The 18,813-nt window shown below is 57.0% G+C and overlaps 1 protein-coding gene across 1 annotated transcript; it reads left to right on the top strand.

Annotated features, from left to right (window-relative positions):
- Positions 1 to 10,259: 10,259 nt before the first annotated feature.
- ADAMTSL5 (ADAMTS like 5) lies at positions 10,260 to 15,309 on the top strand. The gene is made up of 12 exons (XM_068981078.1): positions 10,260 to 10,315; positions 10,708 to 10,780; positions 10,881 to 10,972; positions 11,205 to 11,265; positions 11,409 to 11,517; positions 12,852 to 12,979; positions 13,326 to 13,437; positions 13,767 to 13,853; positions 13,980 to 14,143; positions 14,343 to 14,532; positions 14,606 to 14,677; positions 15,008 to 15,309. Exons 1-12 carry the CDS (start codon positions 10,260 to 10,262, stop codon positions 15,307 to 15,309), a joined length of 1,446 nt encoding a protein of 481 aa, XP_068837179.1.
- Positions 15,310 to 18,813: the final 3,504 nt, after the last annotated feature.

The raw sequence follows: 18,813 nt of genomic DNA, 5'->3' as shown, positions 1-18,813 counted from the left end.
GCCTTAAAAAGGAAGGAAATCCTGACGCTTGATACAATATGGGTGATCTTTGCGGACATGATGCTCAATGAAAGCCAGACCCAGAAGGACACACACTGTCTGATTCCACTCATGGAAGGTCTCTAGAGGAGTCAGATCCACAGAGACAGGAACTAGATGGTGGGGTGGGGGAGGAGAGGGGGAGTCAGCATTTCATGAGGTCACAGTTTCCATTTGGGAAGATGAGAAGGTTCTCGAGATGATGGTGGGGTTGGTTACACAACAGTGTAAAAGTGTTTAATGCCACTAAGCTGTGCTCTCAAAAATGGTGATGATGGCAAATTTTGCGTGATGTATATTTTGCCACAATCAAAAGTGAAAACCATATTAGATACCACACCCCAAGGAGCCCTCAGCCTTAGGGGCTAAGACCCGTATTTTACTGATGAGCAAACTGAAGCCTCATATGTGTGGCAAGCTAAGAATTGTAGTTTTGCAAAGGGGCCAGTGTTGGGGTAGGGGGCTCAGTGGGGCAGCCTGACCCTCCCATGCTGACACCTGCCTGGGGCTCAGGAGGCTGAGGAGTTGTGGGCTGGGGCCCCAGGTTGGCCACACAGCCCCCTGAGCCCCCTCGCTCCAAGCCACAGGCTTGGTTTGTCTCCAGTCTGTTCTTTCTCTGACCTGAGATAACTCCCCAGACTCAGCAGATTTCCTGGGAGAAGCGCCACAGAGCCTTGCTCAAAATATAATACCTGCCGCAGGTGGAGGGGGTGGCTGCTGAGACAGCACTGGGGCTGGGCTACGGAGGCCTTCATCGGGGGGTGGGCTGGATCGGCTTTGGGGTCCACAGTGGTGTGACTCCTTCCTTCCAGAACCAGAGCGGGAGCAGGTGGACAGGCATAGGCATAACTCAGCCCGGCTCCTAGGTTCCTCTCTAGCCTCTGGTCTCCTGGACTTTGAAGTGCAGTGGACTCCCTTCTTCCTGCTTGTCTGTACTTGGGAGCCCTCAGCCAGACCTTGCAGGTCTCCAGGGACAGGCCCCATGAGCAGAGCGGGCAGGAGGGGACCCCATGACTGCAGTGCCTACTGCCTTGATGCTGGCCCAGCTGGCAGGGGTGATGGGGGCTAGGTGCCATGTCCCCTGAGTTTCCACAGGAACAGACCTCGTCCTTATCTCTCCCAGATTCCCAGAGCCCACTGACATTGGCTCCTTGTAGAAGCTCTGTCCTCTCGTGCCCTCCAGACCTCTCTGTAGGCTTTTCTCCCATCATTCTCACCCATCTTTCTGGTTCTCCTTTGAGGCCCCTACTTGTTCTCTTGGAGCCTGGGGCTCAGTTCAGAGGCCCCCGTACCCCTTGTCTACTCCCTCTTTCTGGCATGGTCTAGGCCAGCAGGAGACTCACGTGGGCAGCTTGTCTCTCCTCCCCTGTCTCAGTCTGGCCTCTGCCAAAAGCAGAGCCTGAAGCAAGGGTTTAGTGCAGTGAGTTGATTTGAAAAGCAAGGAGCGAGGGGCCCAGGAGGATGGGTCAGGGCAGGACTTGGAAACCACTATGGGCCCTTGAGGAATGGGGCAGATGGCTCCCCAGAGCTGCCTGTCCACAGGGAGGATGGGGAGTGTGTGGACCCCTGGCCTCAGCCCCTCATTAGCTGGGGCCTCCACCCTGGATGCTCATTGTCTGTATGTGCTACTTGGAATGTCTCCCACACGTGGTCTGACTGCAGCTTGGAGAGTGATGAAGTGATGCTGGGACAGGAGGGGTGTGGGGTGGGAGTCTCTGAGGGGCTCGCTGCCTACCCCAGAGCAAAGCAGAGCCTGGACTCAGTCATTTCAACCTCTCCCTTTTGACCTGTGACACTAAGACACATGTCCACACCTAGAGTGGGGGAGTGGACAGGCTCAGAGAGGGGATAGCCAGAGGAGGAGATGGAGCTGAAGACACCAGTGGGTGCTCCCTGTCATGATGCTCAGGACCAGCCAAGTCCCTGGGTCAGGAACAGTAAGGATAGCCACAGCCAGGTCAGGGGACACAATGTGTCTGGGCCATCTGAGGCTCACAGAACCAGGTGCTGGCTGAGAGTTGGACTCAGAGGACAGTCCAGCCTCTTCCTGACAATAAGAAGTCTTCTAGAACTAAATTGGATTGCATCTAAAAGCCTGCTAGTGGGCCTCCATGGCTCTCCCACACACCCACACACACACCCTGGTCCAACTACGCTGGCCTCTCTGTCGGTCTGAGATCCCACACCAAGCTCATCCCACCTCAGGGCCTTCGCACACACCATTCCCTTAGCCCAAAGCTCTCCCCGCCCCCTGGTCTTCATCCAGTAACTCCTTCTCATCTTCTGAGTTGCAGGCAAGGGCCCCCCACACCCCAAGAGCCCCTCTGGGGTTCCCACACAACCTGAAATCATGTTGTTTCCTTGCTGGTTTGCTGGGTTCTCCCCCAAGGACCGGGGGCTCCACGGTAGAAGCAGGTTGTGTTTCCTTGCTGTGTTTCCTGCAGGTGCTGACGCGTTCCCTGGGGAGGCCTTGGGCAAGTTCAGACCTTCCCCTGAGCTGTCCTGACTCCACCTGCTGGGTGGGCACCCTCAGGGTCCCTCATGTGAGTCTGTGCTGCTCACCCCGGGTGGAGGCTCTTCCCGCCATGTCCTCAGCTGGACACCGTCTCAACCTCTGTTCAGGGACATTGATCAACTCCAGCAGCAAGCAGAGTGCTGTGTGAGCATCAGAAGCAGCCAGATTTCCACAAGAATAATTCATATTTTATCTGCTTGGGCCTTTTGAGCAATTATGAAAGAAACAGCTCAGTGTCATGTGGGCTCCTGGATGTGATCCTCGAATAGAAAAAAGAAATTAGTTGGAAAAAAATAGAGGAATCCAAACAACATTTGGAGTTTAGTCAGTCATTATAGTAATTACTAATATTATTAATTAGAAATGGTGATATACCAATGTCACTTCCTTAGACATCACAATAGTCATTGTTTCCTATGGCTGTTGTAATGAGTTACAAACTTGTTGGCTTAAGAAAGCACACATGGGGCTTCCCTGGTGGCTCAGTGGTGAAGAATCCGCCTGCCAATGCGGGAGACGTGGGTTTGGTCTCTGGTCCGGGAAGATCCCGTATACCACAGAGCGACGGGACGCTGTGCATCACAGCTATTGAGCCTGTGCTCCAGAGCCTGGGAACTGCAACTAGTGAAGCCTGAGTGTCCTACAGCCTGTGCTCTGCAACAAAAGAAGCCCCTGCAATGAGAAGCCCACACACCAGAACTAGAGAGAAGCTCCCATTCGCCGCAACTAGAGAGAAGCCTGAGCAGCAAGGAAGACCCAACACAGCCATGATAAATAAATAAATATAAAAGAAAGCACACATATATTATCTCATGTCCTGGAGCTCAGGCGTGGGCAGGGCTGGTCCCTCTGGAGGCTCCCGGGGAGCACTGGCTCCCCCCTTTTCCAGCTTCTAAAGGCAACACATCCCTGGCTTGTGGCCCCTCCCCCCATCCTCGCAGCCAGCAGCACAGCATCTCCCGTTTCTCTGCCTCTGACCCTCCCCCTCCTTCTTATAAGGACCCTGTGATGACACTGGGCCCTCCGGGGAATCCAGGGTCATCCCCATCTCAGGGGCCTTAATCCCGCCTGCAGGGTCCCCTCTGCCCTGTTACATGATCACAGGCCCCGGGACCAGGATGTGGACATCCTAAGGCGTGGGGTGGGGACTATACTACTGATGACAAAGGATAGACAGAACTGATAGTAATATTTTTGTAACTCTCTGTAAATCTAATATTACTCCAAAATAAAATTTCTCTTTAGAGACTTCCCTGGCAGTCCAGTGCTTAGGACTCTGTGCTTTCACTGCAGGGGGTGCAGGTTCAATCCCTGGTCAGGTTAATAAGATCCCATAATTGGCAAAGTGTGGCCAAAATATTTTTAAAGTTCTCTTTAAAAAATAATTAAAAGGTGACAAGAAATTAAAAGCTCAAAGGCAGTGAGTAACTCAGAGTCACCTCTAACCTCCACCCCCAGATCATCGTGGGTGACCATGAGGGTTTATTCCTATCCCCTTCCTATCTGAGCTAAGGCTAACATAGATAACATATATAACTGCCATTGGATCCTGCATAACTTTTCTAACTTTCTCACCTAATGTTTCTTGCTGTTTCTGTGTAACTTTCCCATGCTCCTAGCCCCCAAGCGCTGTGAGGCAGGCCCCTGCCCCCCACCTCCCCAACTTCCTTTTCACCCCACTACACGGGCCTCCTCAGTGGGCCTGGTCCTCACCCGACTTCTCTGGCCCCTCGGCCTTTGCACGTGCTGTTCTGCCAGCCAGGAGCACCCTCTCTCTCACACCCTCCTTTGTTTAGTTCCCCCTCATTCTCCAGGTCCTGCCTCCAGCATCCCCTGGCTCAAGAGTGTCCCCCCACCCCCCTGCCTCAAAAGGAGCTCAGGAAGAACTCCCCTGGCGGTCCAGTGATTCAGAATTCAGGCTTCTTGTATGACTCAGGGAGCTCAACCCTGTGCTCTGGGACGACCTAGAGGAGTGGGAAGGGATAGGAAGGGGTGGGAGGGAGGTTCAGGAGGAAGGGGGCATATGTATACTACGTGATTCATGTTGATGTAAGGCTGAAACAAACACAATATTGTAAAGCAATTATCCTTCAATTAAAAATAAAATAATTAAACAAACAATGAATCCAGGCTTCCACTGCAGAAGGACTGGGTTCTGAGAACTAAGATCCCGCATGCCTTGTGGTGCAGCCAAAAATTAAAAATTAAATTAGGGACTTCCCTGGTGGCACAGTGGATAAGAATCCACCTGCCAGTGCAAGGGACAAGGGTTTGACCCCTGGTCTGAGAAAATTTCTCATGCTTCAGAGCACCTGAGCCCAGATGCCACAACTACTGAAGCCTGTGCGCCCGTGCTCTGCAAAAAGAGAAACCCGTGTAATGAGAAGCCTATACACTGAGACTGGAAAGTAGCCCCCGCTCTCCCCAACTAGAGAAAGCCCACGTGCAGCAACAAAGACCCACTGCAGCCAAAAATACATTAAGCAGTGTGTACATGTCAAGAAAATAGTTTGTGTTTAAAAAAAAAAGAAAAATTTAAAAAAGGAGCTCAGGACACCCATTCAGATATGAGTGTGAAGTCATCCCATGCCCTCCAAGTCTTGCTGTGTGTGACTGTTCCCCTCTGCTCCCCAGAGTCCTGACCCATGAGGTGGGGTGAGGATTTCTCTCATGGGGGCCGTGGGGGATGTCACATCAGATATGGAGGCCTTCAAGGCAGTGGTGACCTGTAGATGCGAACGACTCCATCACAGGGTCAGTGACCTAAAAAACAGGACTTGTCTGGTGGGTGAAGGTGATGGAAAAGATGCTGTTCTCTATTAGTGGGGACCCCTTGATGAGAAGTCACAGAAACTCAAAACTGCTCAAGTGAAACATAATGGATGGCTTCAGGTGTGGCTTTATTCAGGGACTCTAACAACTGTCTCAGAAGTCCAGCCCTTTCTGCTTCTGGCTGTTGGCATCTCCCTAGGGCAGAGAAGCAGTACCATCCCAGCTCACATGGGCTGCCCTTGCCATGGTGGGGCCCCAATCCTGCTCTACTCATGGCCAGGAACAGCTGGGCAGCTTCAGAGACCCAAGTTCTAGGGCAGGGTGACAGGACCCCTCCCACCTAGTCTACACAGGAGGCTGGAGGGTCCTGTGGACCACCTGGCCAGGCCTGAGGGATCACGGGAGGCTGCAGAGTGTTGGGGAGGGAGTTTGGGAATTTCGAGCTTGTGAGGCCACAGAGGGAGCCTGGCTGATCCACATCCGTCAGGACCCATATTGACTGGGCCTGATCCTGTCCAAGCCCGGCTTCAAGGATGGGGTTGAGGGTAGAGTTCAGTGTTGGGAGACCCCATAACCCCTGGGCCTAGGTCCAGGCCAGGGCATGAGTTGGGGGTGGAGAGACTCCACCGCATCTGGAGCCGCCAAACCTCACACCCACCCCTCCACCTGCAGCAGGTGTTGTGAATTGAGCGCTCAGCCTTCCCCTCTGGGAATCAGCTGAACCCAGCTAAGTTTCATCCTGGCTGGGGATGCGAGGCTGGAAACCTGGGGGGCAGCAAAGGCTGGGGGGACATGGGCAGGCACAGGACTCCACACCTTCACCTCAGTCGTATCTCGCCAGCCCTCAAGTGCTTATGTCCCCGTGCCAGGCACAGGCTTACTGTATACGCTCCCTGGAGGACCCAGTAAGCGCTGTGTGTTGTCCTTGCAGGACACAGGGGCTGCTGTATGCTCTTTCTACAGGACTCAGTGCCTGCTGTATACATTCACTGGAGAGTACAATGCCTGCCATAGACACTGTGCTCAGTGCCTGCTGTGTGCACTCCTTGCAGTGTGCAGTGACTTTTGTATACATTTTTTTGCAGGCTACATGTGTTGCATACACTCCTTGGGACGTTCAGTGTCTACTAAATGCATTCCTTGCAGGTTGCAGTATCTACTGTATATGCTCCCTGCAGGACAAAGGGCCTGCTGTATGCACTCTGCTGAGCACAATGCTTGGAATATGCAGTACTCGAAGCCTTCTGTATACCTTCCTGCAGGCACACTGTCTCCACCCCCTGGGGCTTGGGGCCTGAGGCACATGGGAGGGGGATGAGCTTGTCCACTTGGTGGCGCTCCTGGTCAAGCCTGATTTCTTTCTGACTCCGCCCAGGCCCCAGGTCCCAGCTTCGCACACAGTAGGTGCTCTGCGGAGGGTACCTGCCCTCACCATCACCCCCCTCCTCCTGCCACTCTCTCGAGCCCTGACCCACCAGGCTCAGACTTGTCAAGGTCACTGCCTCCATCGATGCTGATCCACCAGCTCCATCCTTACCTCACCCACACAGGTTACTCCTGCCTCCTGGACGCCCATTCTCTGGAGACCTCAGGGGACCCCAGTCTTCGTTCTGTCCACACACACACCCCGTGACCTCATCCACCATTCTCACCACCACTGTGTGCAGGGGATGCCCACGTGTCCATCTTTGGCCAGATGTGGCCCCTGGACTCCCAGCCTCTCCGTGCCTCATGCCTAGATCCATCCCCAGCTGACTTCTGAACTTGCCACCCCCATCCCTCCCTTCCCTGGCTGCTCAGGCCAGGCTCCTGCCTGCCTCCTCCCATCCAATCCCCCTGGGATCTGTCACACAGCCTGCAGACTCCACTCCCAGACTGCTGGGAACCACCCAGTGCTGTCCCTTCCCCCACCCCAGCCCTTGCCCCCATCATGCCTGCCGCTGCCTCCCCACTGCTTTCTGGAGCCCCCTTCTGCCCCCAGGATGCCAGAGGCAGGTGTTCCCAAATCACAGCGCCCTCCACCTCCCATGGCTGCCACTCCCCACACTGCTTTCTGATCACATCTCCACCCCAACCCTGGCTATTTGTTCCAACCACACCAACTCCCCTATGGTACTTTAGCCTCTATTCCAGACTCAGGACCTTTGCATGTGCTGTTGCAGGTGCCCTTCCGCCACCTCCCTGTGGCAATCACCTTCTGGGGAAGGGCCTTCCTGACCCCCCACCCCATCTGCAGTGGGCTTGGGCTATTTTTTCAGAGCCTGTAGGTCAGAAGGCAGCCTTGCACCCTTCTAGGGGATGCCTACCTCACTAGCCTAATTGGTGGGGTTGTTTCCCGGTGCAGCAGCACGTGTGTGGGCTCAGTCTTCAGTCATGGCTGACTCTTTTTGACCCCATGGTCTGTAGCCCTCCAGACTCTTCTGGGGGATTCTCCAGGCAAGAATACTAGAGTGGGTTTGCCATGCCCTCCTCCACGGAATCTTCCCAACCCAGGGATCCAACCAGAGTCTCCTGTATTGCAGGCAGATTCTTTACCGCTGAACTACACAGGAAGCCCGCAGTGGCACACAGTAAGTGCTCAATAAGTTCTGGACAAATAAATGGCATTGGACAGCCCTGCTTTGAGCTGCTCCAGCCTGGAGAACAGAGCAGGACCTTCAACGCGCCCTCCCTGTGGTCTGGGCTGGGAGACCCCACAGCGGGCTCCCCGGAGAAGGCGGCACTCAAGCTGAGCCCCGGCCGAGCCCATGAAGAAGGTCCGTCCTCCCTTCGCCCACTTGGTGACCCAGTCTCCTCAAGCCGCTCGCCAAGGGGCATCCCGGGACTACGGGGAGGAGCCAGGGGGAGGGGGCGAGTGCAGGGCGCCTGCGGCGTCCCTGCCAGGGCGGGAGATGAAGGGTACGCAGATGCTAAACCAGGAAAGGGTGGGATGGTGGGGAGCCCTGGGGTAACCCTGTCCTTGCCGATTGGCACAAAGTATCGCAGTGGAGATAGGTCCCCACGGGTCCCATTGCCTGGCTGGGGAACCTGAGGTCGAGGAGGGCGCGGCTGCAGCCACTTGAGAAGGGGACCTCCTCGACCAGGGCTAGCATCGAAGCCACGGCTCGCCGCCCGGGGCCGTGCAAAGAGGGCGGGAGGCGGGGTGGGGCGCGTCCTCTGGTGACAGCAGCGCCCGGGAATGCGCCAGGCTGGGAAGGGGCTCTCCGCCCCCCACGCCCGGCCCCTGGGGCCGAGCTTCTCTCCAGTGCTCTGGGGCCCTGCGCTCGGGGTGGTCGGGACCTGGGGCGGGAAACCCGCAACCGCAACCCCGAGTGGCCTTGAGGGAGGGGTAGGGAGAGGGATTTGAGGAGGTGTAGTGGCCGCGAAAAGGAACCTTCGGGGCGACGCGATCTGGGCGTCGGTGGAGAGAGGGCAGCGCCCTCCAGGAGCCACAGCAGGGCGCCCTCGGTGCGCGCACATTCCCGGGCCCTGAGAGCGGCGCCCGGAATAGCAGCCCCGAGGTGGGGGTCAGTTCCCGCGTGGCTCCCCTTCCCTGGGCTTCCCAAGGTCACCGGGACGCGGACGGTCGGACACCAGGCCGCAGTCCCGGGGCGGGGGGCGGGGCGCCGCTCGTGCAGGGTAGTCCCCTGCCGCAGATCAGTGCCCGGGCGCGCAACGGCCGCGCGGGGGCGCACTGCGCGCCGCCCCTCCGGACCCCGGCCGGGGCGCGCCCTGGGAGGCCGGGTGGGAGGGGCCGCGCCGGGCTGCCCCCGCCCCTCCTCGCGGGCCCCGCCGCTTCCGCTTGCCCAGGGGCCGCCCGGGGAGCCAGGACGAGCCGCCTGGGCTCTGCGTAGCCGGTAAGTCCCTCTTTCTATCCCCCCACTATCGCGGCCAGCGTCTTCTCCCCCACCCAAAGCTGGGGTTGAGGGGTGAGGCAACCATCCATAGGATGGGAAGAAGCCCATCCCCACTTCCTCCTGGGGAAACTGAGGCCCGGAGGCGTGGCCGCCCTGAGATTGTACCCACCGTGCGGCTTCTCGGGTAGGGAACCCTGGAGAGTGGGAACGGTGGTCCTTCTGGCCCCTCATGTTGCATCACCTAGACCTACCGCAACAAGCCAGTGCTAAGTAGGGAGCAGTTGTCAGAAGGGCCAGCCCCCTTCCCCTCCCTGTGCTCCCCGGCCCGGACTCTTTCCTGCTGCCTAAGCCAGCCAGGGCTGGGGTTTAGAGATGCAGCGAGTCACACAGCTCTAATCAGACGGGGTCCCACCCCGGGGTTGCCCCCCACTCACCCAGTTCCTCAGTGTTTCTGAGCCAGGAGAACCGGATAACCAGGGAAACAGGGGCTCAGGGGGGTCTAGTGAGCCGGCCTGACCCCACTCAGCGCCAGGACCTCCAGGCTGCAGGCCTCCAACGTCCTGTGTGTCCTCTGGGCACTGCTGGCTGCCGGGTGCCATGGCCCTGGCCCGAGAAAGGACTCACTAGGTGGCTGCTTCCCTCCCCCTTCCTCATCCAGTGCTGTGGTCATGTGGAAGGTGGGGATGGCAAGTGACTCCATCCTCCCCTGACAAATGAGGAAACTGAGGCCCCAGGAGGCAGAGTCTCTCTGCCACCGCCTCCTCTACCCCCACGCAGCTGCCTCCCTCTTCCCTCCACCATCCTTACTGGTGGCCCCTTTCCCTCTTACAGGCAGCTTGGGGGCTCCATCCCACACCCTCTGCACATGAGGCCATGAGGCACCCACTGGACCAGGGCCAGGTCACCCCTCCCTGCCCCTCACCCCATCCAAGAGCTCCTTGCTGTCCCACATCTGGGAGCTGAGGGAGCCCTGAAGGCTGGGGGCCTGCCTGTGAGGGGGTGCCTTTGCCGAGCACCAGCCCCAGCTCCCACCAGCCACACCCTCTGCCAGGTCTCATAGAATACTGGACAGAATCGAGCTGGTCCCCATTGCACAGATGGGGAAACTGAGGCCAGAGAAAGTGGAGCACCTGGCCCCTTGCCATACCAGAAGGTAGGCGCAAAGATGGTCGGGAGAGTGGGGAAGGACCTAGGACCCTAGAGAGACCCATGCACATCCCTGGAATGAATGATTCCTTTCATGGTGAGACACTAAATAAGCTCCTACTGTGTGCATCATGACAATAAACAACCAATAATAATAATTTTTACGTTTTCCTTCTCCATACCAAGCTCTGTGCCTCCCATTTTTCTCACCTAATCTGACGGAGCCCTCAAAACTTTCCTATTAGGTGGGCTCTATTATGACTTCTTTTTCAGAGATGAGAAGGGAAGCTCAGAGAGGATGAGTTACTGTCTGAAATCACACAGCCAGTCAGGGCAGAGCTGGGGTTCAACCCCTGGCCTGCTGGCACCCCCACTGCCATGCACCCTCTGCCCCCTCAGACCCCGCTCCCTCTGGAACCTTTTGCTCCTGCTGTGGATCTTCCTGAATTGTGGTTTGGGGGGCAGCACTCAGGTAAAAGGGGACATAGGCCCGGGGGCATGGGGACCTGGCTGCGGTGTGGGGTTAGCCAGCCTCCCCTCTAGGCTGACTGTGACTCTCTCTCCCCAAGTAGGGTCCAGGTGAGTGGACACCATGGGGTTCCTGGAGTCGCTGTTCCAGCTCTTGCGGGCGAGGGCTCTCAGTGCGCAGCCGGAGATGTATCCGGTGAGGAGGCTGCCCAGTGGAATGGGAGGGGGTCCCTGTCCCTCCTCTCCTGCCAGCCCAGCCCAGCCCCTGGCCACACCCTTGGCCTGCCCACACATGCTGTGACTTTTAATCTCACTGATCCAGCTGGAATGTGGGTGGGGTTGGCGAGGGCGGACTGATGGGCAGGCTGGTTTTGGGGAAGGGGTTCCCAGAGGTGCTGACAACAGTCTGGCCCCCTTGCTCCTCATAGGTTTCCAAGGGAAGAGCTGTGCTGGGGGAACACCCATGAGTACCGCCTCTGCCAGCAGCCTGTATGTTTTACCCACCCACCTCTTAAACTCAGTTCTCCCCAAAGCCTTCCTGCTTCTCTGCTCAAGCCCCCAAATATGGTTACCACCATACCAGGTGCTCTCGGGGCTGTCCCAGCCTCTGCTCCACCTATCTCTGTCCCCAGGACTGTCCCCCGGCAGCCATGCCCTTTCGAGACCTCCAATGTGCCCTCTACAATGGCCACCCCGTCCTAGGCACCCAGAAGACCTACCAATGGGTGCCCTTCTATGGTGGTGAGTAGCCCAGCCTCCTGTTAGTCCAGAGGGAACAACTCAAAACTGGCCAGGAAAAGTTGGCTTCTAAAAAGGAAGAGGAACTTGGAGGGTTGCAAGAAGGGGGCATTAGCACTGGGGCTTTGAAGGATACATAGGAGTTGGTGAAGTGAAGCAGAGAAAGCATGTGGGAGTTGTGAAGCAGGGGCAGAAGGAGGAAGGGTCTATTCTGCACAGGGTTGAACACCAAGCTGAGGATTTACTGGGAGCTGTATCCAGAGGCCAAGAGTTCTCAAACTTATACCAGTAGCAGGAAATGTTGTTGAGCTGAAAATAGCGAGTTATATAACTGTGTGCCCAGGGCAGCGTGCCTCCAGATTTAAGGGAAACAGGCAGCTTCAGATGCCACAGTGGGGGTAGACACAGATAAGAAAATCCTGGAATGGAGAAAGTTCCAACCATCAACTCATGTTTTTTTTTTTTTTTCCTTCACCCTAAGAATTGGAGGAAACTTGCCATGATCTCACCCCTACAGAGGCCCGCCAGGGCCAGCTTAGGCTCTATTCCAGGCAGGGTCTGCCAGCCAGCCTCAGGAAGTTGGGAGATGGAGGGAGTTTGAGCAGGGGTGGGGTGAGGGAGCAGGGATCAGGGCTGTGAGTCTGTGGGTGTGATGAGACTATCCATTGTGCCCCGCTGCCAGGCAGAGGGGGAAACAGAGTCCCAAGGAGGGACAGCAACATATTCAGGATATGCAGGGCTCAGCACTGAACAAATGCTTTTTATTGAGCACCTGCCGGGTGCAGGGTCCAAGTGCTGAGTAAGTTCTGCCCACCACTCTACCCAGAACCTAGAACATTGTCTGGGAAATGTGCTTGATGACTATTTGTGGAATGAACATTATGAAAAAATGAGTGAAGAATAGGTAATGACGTTAATATTGTGTGTGTATGCTCAGTTCGTGTCCGACTCTTTGCAACTCCATGGACTGTAGCCCGCCAGGCTCCTCTGTCCATGGAATTTTCGAGGCAAGAATACTGGAGTGGGTTGCCATTTCCTTCTCCAGATGACGTTAATAATCGGTCCCTAGTATTAGGACTTAACATGAATGAATGAATGAATGAATGAACGAATGAATACATTCCCAGTATACGAGTCTGGGACAATCCCAGGGGACGGGAAGCAGAAAGCCTAAGGTCCAGACCATGCTCTGCCTCAGCCTCCATGTGTGGCTTTGGCTGAGTCTCTGAGCCGCACATGCCCAAGGGGATGGCTGCCTGGGGGAAGACTGGCAAGGAAGGAGCTGGAATTCAAATATAAATCCCCCCCGCACGCCCGCCGACTTCTCCCATCCCCAGCTCCCAACCAGTGCGACCTCAACTGCCTAGCGGTGGGGCACGACTTCTATCACAGCTTCGGTCGCGTGCTGGACGGTACCCCCTGCAGTCCGGGCGCCCAGGGACTCTGCGTGGCTGGCCGCTGCCTCGTGAGGATTCCAGGCCCCGCCCCGCCCCGCCCCGCCCCGCCCATTTTCATCAAGGCCCCGCCCCCTAAACTCCACCCTCCTCTTCCCTCCATACCTCGCCCTCAAACCCCATTTATTTAGTTCCTGGTCCTGCCCTATTCCCTAGGCCCCGCCCCTTATCAAGTCCATGCCCTCCCCTGCCCCATCTGTTACTAGACTCCATCCCCAGCCTCCTCCCATGAGGACCTGCCCTCAAGGTTCCATCCTTTTAGTTCTTGATTCAGCCCTCTTCCAGGGTCCCGCCCCTTCGATGGCCTAGGCGGGCGGGGACGGTCTGACGGCGTGCGTGTCCACCCCACCCCTTTAGAGTGTCGGCTGTGACGGTTTGCTGGGCTCCGACGCCCACGAAGACCGCTGCGGCCGCTGCGGCGGGGCCAACGACTCGTGCCTCTTCGTGCAGCGCGTGTTCCGCGACGCCGGTGACCGCCTGCCCCGTCCTGGAGTTCTCCCAGAGCCCTTTAAGATGTCCCGCGCTGATTGGACGGTCTCCGCCCAGCACCACCCCCCATCATTCTGATTGGTCTTTGCCAGATTATCCCGCCCTTCCCTGAACAGACATGCGTTTAACTCTTCTGCTGCCCCACTTAAACGGTGTTAATAATCGTAACTCCAATCCATCGATCAGTACTGGTCTTCTGAGGACCAGAGCCTTGGCTAATCTCCTTACTGCAGCATCTCACTTAATCCTCAAACCAGCCTTCAAATACACCCTAGCTGCTCCCCAACACCTTCGTTCCCTCTCGCCCAGGTGCCTTCGCTGGGTACTGGAACGTGACCCTGATCCCCGAGGGCGCCAGACACATCCGCGCCGCCCACCGGAGCCGGAACCACCTGGGTATCGCAGGGTCCGAGGGAGGAGGCGCCCCGCTGGCCGCCCGAATCCCGCGGGGAGGGAGATGGCAGGGTTGGGGAGATGGGCAAGGCCGTTTCCAGGGAGCCCGGGCTGACCCTTCCCTTGCAGCGCTGATGGGAGGCGACGGGCGCTACGTGCTCAACGGGAACTGGGTGGTCAGCCCGGCCGGGACCTACGAGGCAGCGGGCACCCGCGTGGTCTACACCCGCGCCACAGGGCCGGAGGAGACGCTGCGCGCCGCCGGGCCCACCTCCGAAGACCTGCTCTTGCAGGTGGGGGCGGGCCTGAGAGGGCAGCTGGGCGTTGGGGATGGGGTCAAAGACTCTGGAAGGGGAGCAGAGGTCAGAGGGGTAAGGCTGGGGACTACCGGTCGGAGGGAGGAGGCTGGGTAGAGTGTGCGTGGGGAGAGTGGCCGGCCATCAGGTCCGAGTGCAGTTCCTTAACACTCTCCCCGCCCCGGCCCCGCCCCAGGTCCTCCTGCAGGAGCCCAACCCAGGCATTGAATTCGAGTTCTGGCTCCCTCGGGAGCGCTATGGCCCCTTCCAGGCGCAGGCTCAGGTCTTGGGCTGGTCCCCGCGGCAGCCTCAGCCTCGGGAGGTAGAACCTCAGCCCCTTGAGTCCCCCACTGTCATCCCTCCACGGACCCCGATCCCCACTCCAGGTGAGCTGGGGACAGCCTGGGTGGGGGGCCAGCAGGGGCAAGGCCCGCACCCCTGACTGCACTGCCCCTGCAGAGCCCTGTCCGCCCTGCCCTGACACCCGCGGTCGTGCCCACCGGTTGCTCCACTATTGCGGCAGTGACTTCGGTGAGAGGTCCCTGGCCCCCAAGTGACCTGAACTTGACCCATGTCCTGCTGACCTCTAACTCTGGTCCAACTTTACCCTTCACTCCTTGACCTGACTACAACTTGACCCGTTCTGACCCTAATTTTGACCCCCTGATCTGATCCTTTGCCCTAATCTGACTCCTGACCCCTCATTGATCCCTAAGCTGATCTTGACCCCAGGCCACAGCTGACCACAGTCCCCAAGAGCCTCCATTGCCCCACCTGACCCCCAGTTCCATCATCTTGCAGTGGGTGCATGGTTGGGACCCAAGCTCTGTCCAGCAGGGCTCAGCATGGTCCCACCCACAGTGTTCCGGGCCCGCGTACTGGGCCGCATCCGCCAGGCCCAGGAGACCCGCTATGAGGTGCGCGTGCAGCTCATCTACAAGAACCGCTCTCCACTGCGGGCCCTGGAGTACGTGTGGGCGCCAAGCCGCTGCCCTTGCCCCCCGCTGGCCCTCCATCGGGACTACCTGCTGGCTGCCCGGCGCCTCATCAGCCCTGATGGCACCCAGGACCGGCTGCTGCTCCCCCATGCTGGCTACGCCCGGCTCTGGAGCCCTGCCGAGGACAGCCGCGTGCGCCTGGCTGCCCGGCACTGCCCTCTCTGAGCCCCCGGACCAGACCTTGGCCACACCTGGGTGACTAGTCTCAAAGTCAGCATATGTCTCCTCTTGCTGTAGCTGCCAGGGAGCTAGGCACTGTTGGTCTTCCACCTGCAGCTCTATGACTCTCCCATCATCACACTCAGACACCCCTACATGCAGAGCCGCTCTCACCAGCAGGCCCACACAGGTGGGGACTCACTGAACAGACTTAATTCTGGTCTCCTCACCTTGGCTGCCAGGAAGCCCATAGCTGTTCTACACTCAGAGACTTTGTGTCTGCTTTTATTCCTCTTGCTTCACACTCATGTGCTCAGAGACATTGTCACACACAAGCCTGGTCCCAGGAAAACATGCCTAAAGGGACGTTGTAATGGTTTTCCCTCTTGTCCTGCCTACCAGGAAGTTCATCACTGTTTAACCCCCGACACTCTCTCCTTTCACGCTGCTACTTACACATGTACTCTCACGTTTTCAGAGACACTGTCACAAACAGGCATGACCCCCAGAAAACATGCCTACCCAGGCACTGTAACATACCAATTTCCCCTTTTGCCCTTGCTACCAGGAAGTTCACAGATAATCTTAACAGCTTCAGCAATTTGAGGGTGGGGTGGGCTTTCCTCCAGGCAACCCTGCTGTTCACCCTTTTTTTATTCCTATTTAATTTTTACAAGAGCTGTTTTTTTAAGAAAAAAAAACAAGCCCAGTTACACACACTTGGCCGCAGACACTTTGGAATGCGCTGGTAGTGAGATCCACAATCATGCTCCCTGCCCACCCCACCCCCCCCACCAACCCCCATGTGCACATGTGATCATGTGCCCTTTGTCCCTCCTCCTCCTGGTCCAGCCCCCAACTCCCTCCAGCATGACTGACCCTGGGAAGACCGTGATGACAGGAAATAGATGATACGGGAAGGTGGGGGTTCCTTAGGTCCCATCCCCATGCCCCTTGGGGCCACACATCCATCTCAGGCCATTTCGGGGGGGACCCTTCCAGCAGAGTAGGGAGGTCAGTGCCCCACCTTCAGCCTGTGCCTTGTCCTCGTGTTCTGGATGTGGTCTCCTCATAGCTTCTAGAGCCAGGAGGGTAGGCCTATGTCATATGGATTGGAAGTGTCTGCGGGGTACCAGCAAACCTCTCCTTCTGCCTCCCCACCCTGAGTGGGGTGGCTCATGCCATCATCTGAGACAACCTGCTCACCTGTACAGTCCGTGGTTGTTTTCCTCTGGGGCACAGGATGGTGGGAGTGTGCAAGGGGTGCAGGACATGCAGGTCTCAATGGACTCAACCCTTGACCTTGCGGGTGATCTCTGGTCAAGCCCTGCAGCTCTCTGGGATCTGTGTGTACCCTTTCAGCCCTACTCAGCCCTGACCATGGGAACCACACCCTTTGGGACTCCAGCCCTAGCCCCTCGGTCCGCTCGTGCCTTCCTCCAAAGACTATTTATTGAGCGCCTACTGTACGCCTGGGACCAGCAGCGCGTAGGGCAGCCCAGGCCTGGCCCCTTCTTCTGCAAGAAGTGATGAAGCCAGAGGATCTCAGGACCGCCCCCTCCAGCGAGGCTGAGCGGGTCGCAGCTCTGGACGGAGGCGTGTGGCCCGCGCGCCCCCTGGTGACAGGACGGGGAAGAAGGGATTCCGCGCTCTGGGTGTTACCTGCAGTCCCCAGTTCAATTCAGTCGCTCAGTCGTGTCCGACTCTTTGCGACCCCGTGAATCGCAGCACGCCAGGCCTCCCTGTCCATCACCAACTGCCGGAGTTCACTCAGATTCACGTCCATCGAGTCAGTGATCCCATCCAGCCATCTCATCCTCTGTTGTCCTCTTCTCCTCCTGCCCCCAATCCCTCCCAGCAGTCCCCAAGGGATCCCGAAAGGCCCAGGTGGGCCCCTCTGCCTCACTGCAGTGCGGGGATGGATCGGGGAAGTTCAGTCTCAGGCTTCCTGCGCCCCGGAGCTCTGTGGAGTAGCGCTGCCATCTACTCCCCAGCCAGCCGGACCGGTTGGCCAGGGCGAGGCGCCTGCCCGGGGTGGATTTGGGGGTGGGGGAAGAAAGACGCCAGTGCAGGGTTCAACTAGCAGACAGCGTGGCCTGTGACCCCACCAGCCGCGACTTCTCGAAGCCGCTCCTTCAGGCGGCAACATTGTTTCCGGAAATGACCATGTAACCAGGGATCATGGAGCCATTTAAACAGAGAACACATTGCAATTTTAAAGATACTCGAATTCAGCAACGTAGTTGAGGTCGAAACTAGCATTAGCGCTTGCCCAGCAAAAGTTCCACACCGCTTTGACGCTTTCCTTTTAAACGTGAATAAAAAGGCCAGGTGGTTACATGCAACAAAGGAAATGAGTGACTCAAGATCTGTTTCTTTGTGTCTTTACCATCCTCGGGTTTATTATTGACTGTGTCCACTTGGGTTAGCGACTGGATCGCTGCCCGGAGGGACCGCAGGTGATTACAGACGGAAACTCCCTCTCCAGGGAGGCATGCACAACTGAGTCCACTCAAGCCTCCTCCATTCTTCAAATGGACTTCTCGCAGGAGGCAATGTTTATTAAAGGATGAAAACTGGAGAAGGAAATGACAACCCACTCCAGTATTCTTGCCTGGGAAATCCCAGGGACAGAGGCGCTGGGTGGGCTACAGTGCAAGGGGTCACAAAGAGTCAGAGACGACTTAATGACTAAACAATAACAACTCCTTGGTCTTTGGTTCTGTGAAACTTAAAGCTAAGTTCTTGGGACTTCAACTTCCTAGCAATATTTTGAGGTTAATATTGGAGCCAGCTGGACTTCATCTAGCAGATTTGAGACAAATAAGGAGCTGTTATGGGGCTTCCCAGGTGGTGCTAATGGTAAAGAATCTGCCTGCAAATGCAGGAGGCATAAGAGATGCAGGTTCTATCCCTGGGTTGGGAAGATCCCCTGGAGAAGGAAATGGCACCACACCCCAGTATTCTTGCCTGGAAAATTCCATGAGCAGAGGAGCCTGGTGGGCTACAGTCCAGGGGGCCACAAAGAGTTGGACACGACTGAGCACACAAAGAATGGAAACAGGCAAGTTTGGAACTTGCTTTCCTGTTAATAAAACTGTAGTAATCACAACACCTAATTCACCCTCCCCACCAAAATTGTATTCAGCAGTCTTGCAGCATGCCAGCTATGGGGTGGGGGTGCGATGCTTTTCTGTTTTGAATTCTCTGCAGAGATCACCCCTCTGTTGGCTGTGCTTCTCTCTCACTGACCCTGTACCATCTGGCTGGCCCACAGGAGGACAGACATCCAGTTGAGGGGCTGCCCCAAACCCCCAAACTGTCTCACACCAAGAGGGTTAGTTGAGGGCATGGGGGTTAGGATGGTGTGACCACCTGGGTAAACAGTTTGGCTGTTTCTGCTACAGTTGAAGTAATGCTCGTGTACAAGGTTGAATTATCATGTTTGTGTCCTACACTCTAGAATCTGTGAACAGGACCTTTGGGGAAAGGGTCTTTGCAATGTAATTG

The sequence above is a fragment of the Capricornis sumatraensis genome, chromosome 9 (assembly GCF_032405125.1).
Source record: "Capricornis sumatraensis isolate serow.1 chromosome 9, serow.2, whole genome shotgun sequence".
In the NCBI taxonomy this organism is placed as follows: Eukaryota; Metazoa; Chordata; class Mammalia; order Artiodactyla; family Bovidae; genus Capricornis; species Capricornis sumatraensis.
Note: the sequence above shows the minus strand (reverse complement) of the source record. Positions and strands in the feature narration are given on the sequence as shown.